Source organism: Musa acuminata, chromosome BXJ1-4, assembly GCF_036884655.1.
Source record: "Musa acuminata AAA Group cultivar baxijiao chromosome BXJ1-4, Cavendish_Baxijiao_AAA, whole genome shotgun sequence".
Taxonomy (NCBI): Eukaryota; Viridiplantae; Streptophyta; class Magnoliopsida; order Zingiberales; family Musaceae; genus Musa; species Musa acuminata.
This window is the reverse complement of record NC_088330.1, coordinates 11,270,182-11,283,833: the sequence shown is the minus strand read 5'-3', so window position 1 is coordinate 11,283,833 and position 13,652 is coordinate 11,270,182. Positions and strand designations below refer to the sequence as shown.

The following is a 13,652-nucleotide window of genomic DNA, read 5'->3' as shown; positions in this document are numbered from 1 at the left end:
CCTAGGATTTTATCATAGAAGAAAGGGGAGACAATGAGATAATCACTTTGAGGGGATTAGCCTCTTAGGGTTTGTTATAAGACTGGAATAATATTTCATTGATTGGTGAAAAGAAACAAATGCATCCTTATTTATAGAGTTTCACCCAAAGTCCACCAGGATTTGGACTCTTAATAATAAATAAATATTAAATAAACCCCTATCCGACTCTTATTGAACTAAACAAACTCAATAAAACATTATTCAAAAGCTCAGAAAATAAAGGGATCCTAACAATTCCTCCCTCTTCAAATCAACCTTGTCCTTAAGACTTAGTAGCATCAAACTCAGGGAGCTTCTCTTTCAACACTTCAGTCACAGGGTATCTACAACGCATCACAACCCGTTGATCAAATAAGTACGGTCTCCACTTCTTGATAGTGTAAGCAATAGGTTAGCCTTTCGGTGTAGTAGTCATTGCAATCTTCTGGAGAACCCTCTCTATCTGATGGCCAGTGTCAATTGTGACCTTACTTCCATGTCTTCTTTTTAGGATTACCTGTTTTCCATTAATAAAAAACTTCATGATTATTTTAGAAAAATTTCAAGAAATATCACCCAGGGTTGATAGCTATTTAATTCCGAACACCACTTCGAAGTCTTCCAAGGGTAGCAAAAGAAGTCCACAAGCAACTCTTAACCTTGTATAATCAATTTTATCTTCGAACATTTGCTATCACAAGTTAAAATCCGTCTATTAGCGATCTTTACTTCGAATTTGTTACAGCTTTCAACGTGGTAGGCCAATCGGTTAGCAACCTTATTATCCATAAACTTGTTAGTGCTACCAGTATCAATCAAAACTGTAACATGCTGATGTTCCAAAGTTCCTCTAACTTTCATAGTTTGCGGGTTAAAGTAGCCGGCTAATGCATGCACTATATGTATGATAGGTCTAACATCTTCATCAGAATCATACCTTTATGATCGGAGTCTACATTGTTAGCTTTCGGTTCCTCCTCAATTGGTTCAATCATCAGAAGTTGCCCTTGTTTACATCGGTGCTCCCTACTCCACTTTTCATCACAGTGCCTACGCAAACCCTTCGCTGATCTTTTCTTGAGTTCTTCTCGAGTTAGTCTTCGGGTGTTAGGGTTTCGGTTGGGAATAGATAGGGCGGGTGACTTGCTGATCTTCTGTTTGTTGTCACTTCTGTTTCGATGATTTTCCCTGCTGATTTTTTCTTCATGCAAATGTGCAAATGAGATTGCAGCTATCATAGTGCGGGGTTGGTAAGCTTTGACTTCACACTGGATATCTAGATTAAGTCCTTTAATAAATGTTTCCACCAGTTGTTGTTTGGACCAGTATCTGGCTTGATTTGACAATCGTTCAAATCTGCTTTGATATTCTAGCACTATAGAATTCTGACGAATTTTAGCGAGCTGCCTATCAATATTCTCATATTCAAATGGTCTAAAGCGAACGAAAAGCCCTCTCTTGAATTGCTTCTACGAGGGGACCCCGTGGCAGGTTTCGTACCAATCATATCATTGAATTGCATCTCCATCTAGTTGGATTGAAGCTATTTCCACCTTGGATTCTTCTGGAGTTTTGTGAAAACGAAATTTTTTTTCTGCCCTAGAGATCCAACTGGTCGGATCTCCATCTTCCCATCTTGGAAATTCCACCTTCATGCGGGGGTAGCTTGTGTCCTGTTCTTGGTTCCTTTTTCTAATGTCTCCAGGTCGGTTCAACGTAAGACTTGAACTTTCATCTTGTTGAAGCTTGCTAAAGCTCTCCAGTAAGCTCATTTCTGTTGTCTAGTCAAGGGCATCAGCACTGCCCTATTCGGTGCAGCTATTGTGAAGCTTGCGTTGAGGGCGTGAGGAATCGTTGCGAGGCTACTGAGGAAGCGGATGCCTAGAGCAGCGTGAGGGCTCGTTGCAGTTGCTGCATGCGCGGTTGGAGGCAAAAGCATCGTCGCGAGCGGTTGCGACCCAAGGGGAGGCAGCGAGGGTCGCGGTTGGGAGGCGGGTGTCAGTCGAGGCAGTGTTGAGGGCGTGGCTGGGAGGCGGTTGTTGTCGATGCTGGTAGTGAAGAGGGGAGGAAACAACGGTGGCTGCGGCGGTCGTGGGGAGTTGCCCTGTTTCGGTCGTCGCGAGGAGGGATGATCGAGCGGTTGCGACTGCGACTGCGACCCAAGGGGAGGCAACGAGGGTCGCGGCCAGGAGGCGGGCCACGGTGGTCGCTAACCGGGAAGCAGCGGCGGCGGTGGTGGCAACCGACGGCTGCGGCAGTAGAGGGTGCTTTGTTTCTGTCGCACCGTAGAAGGAGATGCTAGCGACGCCGAAGGATCACGAGCGGTTGAGGAAACAGCGGTGGTTGCGATGGTCATGGTTACCCTGTTTCGGTCGCCGCGAGGAGGGATGGTCGAGCGGCTGCGGCTGCGACCCAAGGGGAGGCAACGAGGGTCACAATTGGGAGGCGGGCGACAGTGGTCGTTGGCCAGGAAGCAGTGGTGGCGGCCCTTTCTCGCTAAGCAGGATGGTGCGCGATGCCCTCACACTGCTCTCGGCTAGGAGGCATGCTGTTGGCAGCGCCGTCTCTGGCGGAGGCGCATCTGAGGCAACTGTAGAGATGCCGAGGACCGCAGTTGCTTCTTCTTTTCTTTTTTTTCTTTCCTTTTTTTTTTAGATGATGATAGCTACGGCGAGGTGTTGTGAGAAATTGCAACGAGAACGCCGAGGATCGTTGCTCTGATACCAAATGAGAAGACCCTAAGGTTTTATTATAGAATAAAGAGGGGGAAAGGGGATGATCACTTCGAGGGAATCGGCCTCCTAGGGTTTGTCAGAAGACTGGAATAACATTTCATTGATTGGTGAAAAGAAACAGATACATTCTTATTTATAGAGTTCCACCCAGAATCCACCAGGACTTGGACTCTTAATAATAAATAAATATTAAATAAACCCTATCCGACTCTTATTGAACTAAACAAACTCAATAAAACATTATTCAAAAGCTCAGAAAATAAAGGGATCCTAATAAAACTTTCCAATAACTCTGCATTTTGAAGAGTTGGCTTTTTACTCTCTTTAACATTTGAACTACTTAGTTGTTTTTTTGATGTACCTTCTTTGTGTGTTGTCAGATCCATATAATATGTAAAGTTTGCATATAGATGATTTTGCATGTTTTTACTTTCAAAACATTTCTTCTTGGATCCACTGTTTTATATTTCTTAAAATTACATCGGTTTTGTGTGCTAGTTACTTCCCTCCAAAAGATAAACAAAATATTACTTTAAACATAATCTACATCCCCAATTACGACAATATACCATGGTACCACCTCCATGCATGTAATGGTTATTGTCAATACGTGAAGGAAAAAAAAGCAAAACCTGATATCTTCAGATTTATTTTGGACTATCAGAGAATAATTTTGAGTTTGAGTCTCTTGTCTATTTATATGTACAACAGATCAATAACAGCCATAAATTCCTAACTGTATGGGATCTACTCCATGGATCCTTTCTATTTATCAGATCTTGTGACACATAAAACGTATGTCTATATGCTTATATTATTGTAGAACTGTTCCCTTCCTCTGAAAAAAACTATATTATTACCAATTGATCAAACACTGAAGAAACAGTTTCAAATGCAGTTGTGTTTTGCAGTAAAAAGTTTGTTCATTGAAGGGGTTTCTAGTGTTCCTTGATAACTGTATGTTTTAATTTCTTTAATTTGTTTGGTTCAGGCTGCACGAGAAACAGGTGCCCTCAAGGAAGCAAAGGATAAGCTTGAAAAGACAGTGGAAGATCTTACATGGCGTTTACAATTAGAAAAGCGTTTGAGGGTAATGTTTGGACATTTAATAGACTATCCATAAGGTTAGATATGCTGAAGTTGACCAATAATGGATGAAAGAAACTTAGGGCAATCACATTCAATTTTCGATTATCTCATTGAATCTACAAATTGTACGCTCTCTGTTATATTGTTAAGCATATGGTACTGAAGTTGACAGGGATAACTTAATTGTGAATGGATACAGACGGACTTAGAGGAAGCTAAAGGACAAGAGATAGCAAAGTTACAAAGCTCTTTGCAAGCAACACAAAGTAAATTGGATGAGACAACTGAAATCCTTGCCGAGGAACGAGAGGCTGCTAGAAAGGCTATTGAAGAAGCACCCCCTGTTATCAAAGAAACTACCATTCATGTTCAAGATACTGAAAAGATTGATTCCTTGACAGCTGAGGTGGAGAACTTAAAGGTGCTTGGCTTCATATAATTGGCCATACCTTAACAGTATTAGTAAATTTATTTGTTTGCTCTATATTTCTGAAATATACCGGGTGTTTGTTTAATGGTTTTCACTTAAAAGCAGGCTTAATTTTAATCCCCCATATTACTTTTAATTATTCTGCAGGTAGAAGCATTAGATAGTTGATTTTACAGTAATAAGGCAAAGGGGCTACATTTGAAGGAGAACTAAAATATGACAGGGCATCCCCCTTTACAAACAATGGGTGAAAAACATTCTTAAGTAGTTAAGCATGAAATTTCTTTGTTTGCAAGCTATATGTATTTAATATGTTTCGAAGAATGACGTGGGCTTTAATATGGGTGGATCAGATCTCATAACTGCAAATAGTTACTGATTTAATTAAGATTGAAATAATATCTGCTCGCATTATGATTATGGTTAATGCTTATTTTGGAAAGTTTTTCTAATGAAGCAAATTACTAAGTGGGTAAACATCATTCCTTTTCTATACATGTTACAAGTAATTTACTTTAGCCAATTTATGTAGTAGAAAGTGTCTTTTGAATATGAACATCTTGACTTGTTTTATTGTAATCTTCTTGTTTTCTGCCCTTTTAGGCCTCATTTCAGTCAGAAAAACAACGAGCTGATGATGCTGAGAACAAATTCACTGAAGCACAAAAAATAAGTGAAGAAAGACAGAGAAAGTTACATGAATCAGAAGGAAAAGTGCATCAACTTCAGGAATCTTTGCATAGGTATAATTTCTTACTCTTATATCTGGCACATTCCCATGTCACTGAAGTACAGAGTAGGAACCTGACATGTAGATGTGATGATGTCACATCTACATAGGTACACACAAGGAAGTACAACTTTTCTTCCTAGATCAAAAAATGGATGGATGTCATGGAAGTTTCACAGTTTTAACATGTAGATGTGATGATGCTAACTGATAAAGGCAATGGGCATAGTGGCATCTGTTTGTTGTAAGCCAGCAACTGTTTTGTAATTATTTTCAGAACTTGACATGACATTGCTCATAGGTAAATTTCCCCTGGCATAGGGATGATGATCTGTTATCTGATCATCTACATAGTCCTATCCAATGCAGAAAATATTCTTCCTAGCAATATTTCCTTGTTTAAAACTCTGCACTCAACATCTTTACCACTAAGTGTATACCTCGGTTCATTCATGATTAGTAACCTAAGAAATCTGGAAACAAGCATCCATTTCAAGATGAGGTTTTTGTTATTCGAATCAATTTAGGAGATGTTGGAACTGCTTTATGCCCTAGAGGTGAATGACACAGACAATTTTAGAGCAGTTGGTGATAGTCTCACTATGTTGAAGGATACTGCAGATAAAGCAACTTAAGTTGCATACTTTTGCAGCTTTAGCAAGGTAAGTCACAAAGCTGCAAAACAATTTTGAGTTGACTGTTTGAGACCTAGGCAATTCGAATTTTGTAAAGTAACAAAACCTGCTTTGTTGGGTTTCAGTAGTGCCTTGACCCAAGATTTGTCACAAAAATATGGTCAAAATCTCTCTCATGGTACTCCGACTGTTGGTCTGTATCATCTCATTTGAGGTCATCAGAAAGCACAAATGGTCTTACAGATCATTTTTTAGAAATCAGTTTGATGTTAAGGTGTCCTTTCATGTTAAATCCTCTTCCCAAAACCTCTGAACCTTTGGCACTGCATAATTGCTTTTGTTGGTGGGCACTATCCTCTGGTCGACAGTGATTATTAATAATAGAGCACATGAAAAGTATTGTCAGAGCGAGATGCAACTGTCTACTCCTGATGCTTTGTTGAGAAAAGTCCAATTTAGGTTCCTCTATAACGTTTTGTTCACAAGGATGGATGAGTGCAGATTTTTAGGTTACATATGATATTTATATATGTTCTAATGTTTTCTCACTCATCAAGATTGTGCATGAGTTCCATAAAACTTCAAGAGGAATAGAGAACTTCAAAACAAATCAGGAGATGTCTATATTCCTCTTGGAACATATTCATGCACCATAATCTGATGTTGTTTGGAAACACAGTTGAGGATTGGACTAAAAGTGCTGTTGGATGGAAAATTGCTTTATATAGAACATGTTACATAATTAAGGTGTTTCAGTTTGGCATGATATGAGGTCTTAATAAAATTTCTCTTAATTGTTTACAATGAGCAATTGAATGTAGTAGATAATGCCATCTACATCTACATCTACATTCAATTCTTTCTTATTTAGGATTGAAGAGAAGCTGGCAAATGTAGAATCAGAAAATAAAGTACTTCGTCAGCAGGCTGTATCCATAGCACCCAGCAAATTGTTATCAGGACGTTCTAAATCATCGCTACAGGTGAATGCAACAAACTTCTTGTACTGTATGCCAAAATAACTCTAGCAATTTTTATTTATTAAACCTTTTATTGATTTGTTTGACAGAGGAGTTCTGAAAATGGTCTTGTTATTAATACCGAGACCAGAACAACTGCAGTAAGTTGATGTTTCTTTTGATTTTCAACTCCAGCTACTTGAAACCTGATAAACTTCAATTTGTTGTTTTATTCTCAACTAAATGTGTTATGTGGTTTAGGATCCACTTAGTGCATCATTCAACATGAGGGAGAATTATGAAGTAGAAGATAAGCCACAGAAATCTCTCAATGAAAAGCAGCAGGTTGGATAGTTGGCTTGAACAGTTTTCTTCTTTCCTGCAATGGTGCTTGACATGCGATCTTTGAATGAATTCTGGCACTCCAAATTGACTTGTTAACTGGTTTTACAGGAACATCAGGACTTACTGATTAGGTGTATTGCGCAAGACTTAGGATTTGCTGGAAGTAGACCTGTTGCTGCTTGTATTACTTATAAATGCCTTCTACAATGGCGATCATTTGAAGTTGAGCGCACAAGTGTCTTTGATCGTATTATTCAGACAATTGGTCATGCTATCGAGGTTTCAACTATTCTATTATTTTTATTATAATTTCTTGCTCTTGATGAGCTTTGTTGACTACAATGAGATGTTATTCTTTACATGTTGAAGACTCAGGATAATAATGAGGTCTTGGCCTACTGGCTTTCCAATGCATCAACTTTGTTATTGCTACTCCAACGTACACTGAAAGCAAGCGGTGCAGCAGGCATGGCACCACAACGCCGACGGTCATCGTCTGCCACCCTTTTCGGGAGGATGACTCAAGTATTGAAATATCTAACTTAATTGCTTGTAAAAAGATTTTCTACATTTTTAAAGTCTGCTTGGGGAGACAGTTTCACAGGGACACTTTTTTATTCTGCACATGTTTTTTCTTAGAGTTTCAGGGGTACCCCACAAGGTGTGAACCTTTCTTTTGTGAATGGAAGTTTGACTGGAGTAGATAAATTACGCCAAGTTGAAGCAAAGTACCCTGCTTTGCTTTTCAAACAGCAGCTTACTGCATATGTAGAAAAGATATACGGGATGATCCGGGATAACTTGAAGAAAGAGATATCTCCCTTGCTTGGTTTGTGCATTCAGGTAAATATAGTCTGTTTGTGCTTTAAAACTAGGCTAATAAGGATGTTGATATTTATATCATGTTGCTGCCTTGCTGGTATTATTTTGTATACTGTTTTAGAAGTTTTACCATAATTAGCTGAAGAAGTTCTTACATGGAATGCTTGTTCATTGGCATGTTCGGTTCATTTCCATACATGGAAAACTCAGGCACCACGAACTTCAAGAGCTAGTCTAGTCAAAGGAACTTCTCGCTCACTGGGAAATGCTGCTGGACAGCAAGCTTTGATTGCTCACTGGCAAGGGATTGTTAAGAGTCTCGACAGTTTCTTGAACACGTTGAAAGCAAATCATGTCAGTTTATTATCCATACACAATGCCAAGTTTTATTATGGTGACTTTTTGTTCTATTCCTAAGAAAGTGTCCTTGAATATCTGTTGGTTTTGGTCACAAATTATGGTCGGGTTAGAGAATTTAATGCAACTGAGTATAATCAAATTTGTCAAAAATGTTCCAACCCCATTTTTACTTCATTCTGCGTTTTTTGGTTATGATTTAGTTGTGTATCCTCTGACTTCTACTGTGTGTGTCCTTGTATAACCAGGTGCCCCCATTCTTAGTTCGAAAGGTGTTCACACAGATATTTTCCTTCATAAATGTACAGCTATTTAACAGGTGCACTTTTTTGGACAGTAACTAGTGTCCGAATGCATTTTTTGGTGGACAAGTGAGAATTATCACTGATTGTCTCTGTTTTTTCAGTCTTCTTCTGAGGAGAGAATGTTGCTCATTCAGTAACGGTGAATACGTTAAAGCAGGATTAGCTGAACTAGAAAATTGGTGCTACAAATCAACTGATGAGGTAGTTCTCTTGGTTCCAGGCTAATCTTCAATAGATGCTTACACCAGGACAGGCAAATCAGTCTGTTCTTGTTTTCAGTGGTAGCCTTGCCCTTTCTCTATACTATTTCTTCTTCAATTTTGTGTAACTATTGTTGTTTCAAACTTTCAATAACATTATAATACATGAAAGTAGACCAAGATTTTTTGCTATGTCAGCTTATTCATCTTAACTTCTTTGTCGGCATAGATTTCCGAACAAAAAGGAACTAAAACATATAGGAGTACAAAATCATAGTTAAGGTGCATGACTGCATTCATTACAAGATTATATATACCGGTTGGACCATTATGGACCAATCAGTATTTATAACTTAATACTTATTAATATATCATTCATTTTATTATTATTATTATTATTTAAGGATACTGTTGATACATGTTAGTATGGTGGCTGGATGTTAATATCTTGCCTTCATCATATTGGCAAGTAGCAATTAGTGAGTTTAACATCAATTTTCTGATACCTATGTGGCTTACTATTGTGTTTCTGCTAATTTACAATTGTAAAGAAAAGAGATTAAATATTAAAATTTAATGACAGCATAGGATGTCATTATTGCCACCCGTTTGTTTGTATTGTCCCCTTTCCTTGTCCAAATCTAAACATCAGAAATACACTAGAAAATATATTCGCATCCCGCTTCAGAAATCTATAATCATTTTAAGAAGACTAAAAAAAAATGATGACTGCATGTTTATTCTTACATTTGAATAATACATGTAGTAGACCATAAGACTAGGTTACTTGGCTGAGCTTCATGGATCCATCAGCTGCTCATTGGTAATTGCTTAATCTCCTTTTGGTTCTCTCCCTATTGGGCATCTTAATCAATCAACTCGCACATCTTCAGGATCACTGCAATCTTTATTGGACATATTGAACCTTCAGTTCCCTCAAGTCTATCTAAAGCTGGTGCTACCTTAAAGATATGATAAATTCAATTATTTCTTGTTCTATATTGCCTAGCAACACTACTCACCAATCCAAAAGTTGTCATCTCAGTTGCATTAGTTATCTGATACATTGTCCACATCTGTGTAAGAGCCTTAAAAAGTATTTGTTGTTTACCTATTTAACTCAAGGTCTTTATTCAGTTACCAAAGAAGACCCTCCCCACCTAACCTCTTATGTTAGTTTTTCCTGTTCATTCTTCGATGTGAAATTTTAATCTAAAATGACAAAATAATTTGGTTCTTAATTTTTCTTGATAATGTATTACCTATGTATTTAAGAATTAATGTTATTGAATTCTTGTGCTTAATCTTAGTTTCAGTTATTCTTGAAACCCTTGATTTTGCAGTTTGTCATTCTTGGACTTCATTTCCAAATATAACCTCGTCATCCAAGACAATTTCCTTAACAAATGGTATAAATTTATGCCATGAAACCGCATTTAGTGAATTCTATCATTTAATGTATGCTCTTGTTATTCCAACATTACAGAGCTCTCTAAAGCTAGTCATGTGGAGCACATATGGACTAAAAAAGCTGTCTTCTACAGAAAGAAGAGAATCTTCTTTAGAGTGTGGATCTTTATATATAACATTGTTTCCTGGACTGCCCTTGAGAAAGTTCTACATGTGTATAATGCCATAAGTTATTGTAGTATTTTCCCAAGATTGATTTCCCCAAATCTCCTTGGAAATACAGACAAATTTGGTTTCAAGTATCATCCCTTCATATCACTCTTTTTCTTCCTAATGATCATTTCAGCCATTAGATTATCTAAAAAGCAACAAGCTGTTTGTAAACTACCCTTTCATGCGTTCCAAATTCTTGGAAGAAGCCTACTGACATTTCTCACCATTTTAACAGTAGAAAATTTTTCATTGAGACCGGTGATTTAAAAAGGCGCTCGGGCGCTCGCCTAGGCGCTCGGGCGAGGCGAGGCGAGGCCCGAGCGCCTTGCTTCATTTCCAGGCGGCGGGCTTCAAAGAGGCGCCGCCTAGGCGCTCAGCCCAGGCGCCGGGCGCTTCGGGCGAGCGCCTGGGTTAAACTAGGCGACCGAACCAGCGGTTTAGGTCTAGTTCGGTCTCCGATGCTTTAGTTGGTTCAATTGAACCAACTAAAGCACCGATATCAGCGCGACTTCCCCAACCCTAACCCTGCTCGCCATTCACGCTGTCGCCACTCACCGCTCCCGCTGCTCGCTGCTGTCGCTGCTCCTGCCACTGTTGCCGCTCGCCGCTCTCGCTGCCGCTGCTCACTTTTACTACTGCCGCTACCACTGTCGTCGCTTGTTGCTCCCGGTCCCGTAGCCGCTGCTGTCGCTGCCTCTATCGCCGCTCTCGCAGCTCGCTGCTGCTGCCACTGTCGTCGCTCGCCGTTGCCGCTACCGCTCCCGCTTTTCTCAGCACCCTCGGTTTTCCCTTACACTCTTCTCTTCTCTTTCGCTTCTTCTCTTTCGAAATCAAAAGTATACTGTTAACAGTATACTGTATACTATTAACTGTATACAGTATAACACTATTATTTTGATTTTAATACTATTAATTTTTATTTATTTGAAATTATTGTTAGGTTTCAGGATAAATGGCTAGTGTGCATTTTGAAACTTTTTGTTAATGTGACATTATGATTTTGTATCTTAGATTTTCTTAATTTAATGGTATATTTTTATTTAAAAATTTAAATAATTATATTTATTAATTATATTATATATTTTTATAATTTAACGCCTCACTTCGCTCGGGCGAGCGCCTAGCGCCTCGGGCGTTTTTGGACCGTGGCGCCTTTTGGCGCCTAGCGCTTTTTAAATCACTGATTAAGACTATTGATCTTAAATTATCTTACGAGTTTTGATCCATGCTCATAGGTAAAGATGATTAGACACTTTCAACAGCTTTCAAGCAAAGCAATGTTTTGTAATCATCAAAATTGGTTGTGAGATACTGGTGCCAACTTATTATTATGCATACTTCTTGAGGAGCGTAATAAGAAGAAATTGGTATCATAAAATACATAGGCTGTCTAATGGCAGAAATCAGTTCTTCTGCTTTGTATTATTGCTGTGTTGCAACAGAATTCTTTCAACTAGGTTACTTCATTGACTATGGCTTGTTTCTGATTGCAGTATGCAGGTTCAGCTTGGGATGAACTAAAGCATATAAGACAGGCTATTGGATTCCTGGTAATGTTGTCCTCTTCATTGTGTTATGCAATATATGTCACGTGTAGAACCAGGATAGCTGTTTCATCAGGCACAAAATAAATCCTTATTGTGGAAGAAATTTGTATGCCCAATTTGAACATAGTCGATAGAAAAATATTGCACTACCCCTTGTTCTTTGTGAATGTCTTTTGACTAGTTATATATTCTTTGACAACGCCTATGATATTCAATTTGTATAATGCACTAATGCACCCTGTGAGTAGATTGCAAAATTTGCACCTGGAAGTTTGGCAACAACCCTAACAATTTGACAATTTTGTTCCAATTAATTTACAACTCGTGAACAATGGCTTATTCAGGTCATCCATCAAAAGCCAAAGAAGACCTTGGATGAAATTAGCCATGATCTTTGCCCAGTGAGTGAGGGCTCCTGATATTGCTTTGTTTCTTTTTCCCTCCCAACTTTCTTGAAAATCCAACAAACTTTGTTTTCTACATTTGCAGGTACTAAGTGTGCAACAGTTATATCGGATAAGTACAATGTACTGGGATGATAAATATGGAACACATAGTGTGTCCCCTGAGGTAAGATCCATGTTGGATCCATTAAATAAGAAACGGTTCAAGCTATGACAATGATATGTTAATTGTGTGATGCACCAATATTTCGTTTATGTGATTCATTAGGTTATATCAAATATGAGGGTGCTGATGACTGAAGATTCCAACAATCCTGTCAGCAACTCATTCTTATTGGACGATGACTCAAGGTAACACATTTGCAATTACTCCTTGAATGAGAAGCAAATCTTTGCCCATTGCTCTTATGATCTTTCAATAATTGTTATTCCATGAGATAACTTTTGGCTGGTTATTTTACTGTGTCGAATATGCAGCATACCATTTTCAGTTGATGACATATCTAAGTCGATGGATCCGATTGATATATCTGATATTGAGCCGCCTCCACTTATTCGGGAGAACTCAGGTTTCATTTTCTTGTTGCCACGCACGGACTAAGAACCTGAGACAGTTTCTCATTCTTGTTCGATTATCGTTAATGTTTGAGTTTCAAATGAGGTGACACTTATCGTCAACCGCTTCAAGACAATTCATGTTTGCAAGATCAAAATCCTTTCCCTAGTTTCAGTGCAGTGTGTTGCATGCAGAAACCAAGCGCATCGATCGAATTCTGCCAAGATGAGGGTCTAGTCTCCCTTTTCTCTCTTTTCTTTTGATGGGGCATTTTGTATAGCCCTCTCAATTGTAAGCATGTACAATGAATTATAGCACTACTAATTTGATTTTTTGCAGTCTGTTCATGTGCCATCCAACTGGAATTTTACTCCAGACATAGGATTCACCTAGGAAAAACTTTGGCAGCAGTTGGCTTCGGTTGATGGTTCCTCCAGAGACATTCCTGAATCATGGATTAAGGTCAAATGTGCAGACTGAAATCGTGCAAATGAGTATGTAGAGCAAACGTGCACTTAATGTGCATTCTTTTCCTTTTTAGCTTTTGCTAAATTCATTTGGACAGAATCAGCATAAATGTTGAAGTTGATCTTAAGAAAGATGTCATGCACAGCACGTAGGAGATGGATAATTGTGATCACACGAGTGTCTTGTGTACAACTATTTTGTTTGGAGTGTCCATTAGTCATTGGTAATGTGTGTGATATCGAAGATGCTGGACAGAGTAGATGAAAACCAATAATGGTACAAGAACTCGAAGCTCCTCGTCTTCCTCATCTAAGTGCCAGGCCAACAGAGGAAGGTGTTCTTGTCTCCATCTGATGTGATGAAAGACCAACCCCGTTCAATGTCCAAGTCTGAGAATGGACAGTCGGTTCCCATCTTTAGGTCTTC

General features: G+C 38.8%; 1 protein-coding gene across 1 annotated transcript in view; it reads left to right on the top strand.

The window, feature by feature from the left end:
* Positions 1 to 13,092, top strand: part of LOC135648772 (myosin-11-like) — a 29,190-nt gene extending 16,098 nt beyond the window's left edge. Inside the window, exons 23-39 of the mRNA XM_065166706.1 lie at positions 3,748 to 3,846; positions 4,045 to 4,266; positions 4,879 to 5,018; positions 6,512 to 6,623; positions 6,710 to 6,760; positions 6,861 to 6,944; positions 7,053 to 7,223; positions 7,314 to 7,469; positions 7,584 to 7,787; positions 7,977 to 8,120; positions 8,372 to 8,442; positions 8,530 to 8,629; positions 11,745 to 11,801; positions 12,143 to 12,199; positions 12,288 to 12,368; positions 12,471 to 12,553; positions 12,680 to 13,092. Of these exons, the coding sequence (XP_065022778.1) occupies positions 3,748 to 3,846; positions 4,045 to 4,266; positions 4,879 to 5,018; positions 6,512 to 6,623; positions 6,710 to 6,760; positions 6,861 to 6,944; positions 7,053 to 7,223; positions 7,314 to 7,469; positions 7,584 to 7,787; positions 7,977 to 8,120; positions 8,372 to 8,442; positions 8,530 to 8,629; positions 11,745 to 11,801; positions 12,143 to 12,199; positions 12,288 to 12,368; positions 12,471 to 12,553; positions 12,680 to 12,803 (1,956 nt within the window). The 3' untranslated portion in view covers positions 12,804 to 13,092. The remainder of the gene's footprint in view (positions 1 to 3,747; positions 3,847 to 4,044; positions 4,267 to 4,878; positions 5,019 to 6,511; positions 6,624 to 6,709; positions 6,761 to 6,860; positions 6,945 to 7,052; positions 7,224 to 7,313; positions 7,470 to 7,583; positions 7,788 to 7,976; positions 8,121 to 8,371; positions 8,443 to 8,529; positions 8,630 to 11,744; positions 11,802 to 12,142; positions 12,200 to 12,287; positions 12,369 to 12,470; positions 12,554 to 12,679) is intronic.
* The last annotated feature ends 560 nt before the right edge of the window (positions 13,093 to 13,652 follow it).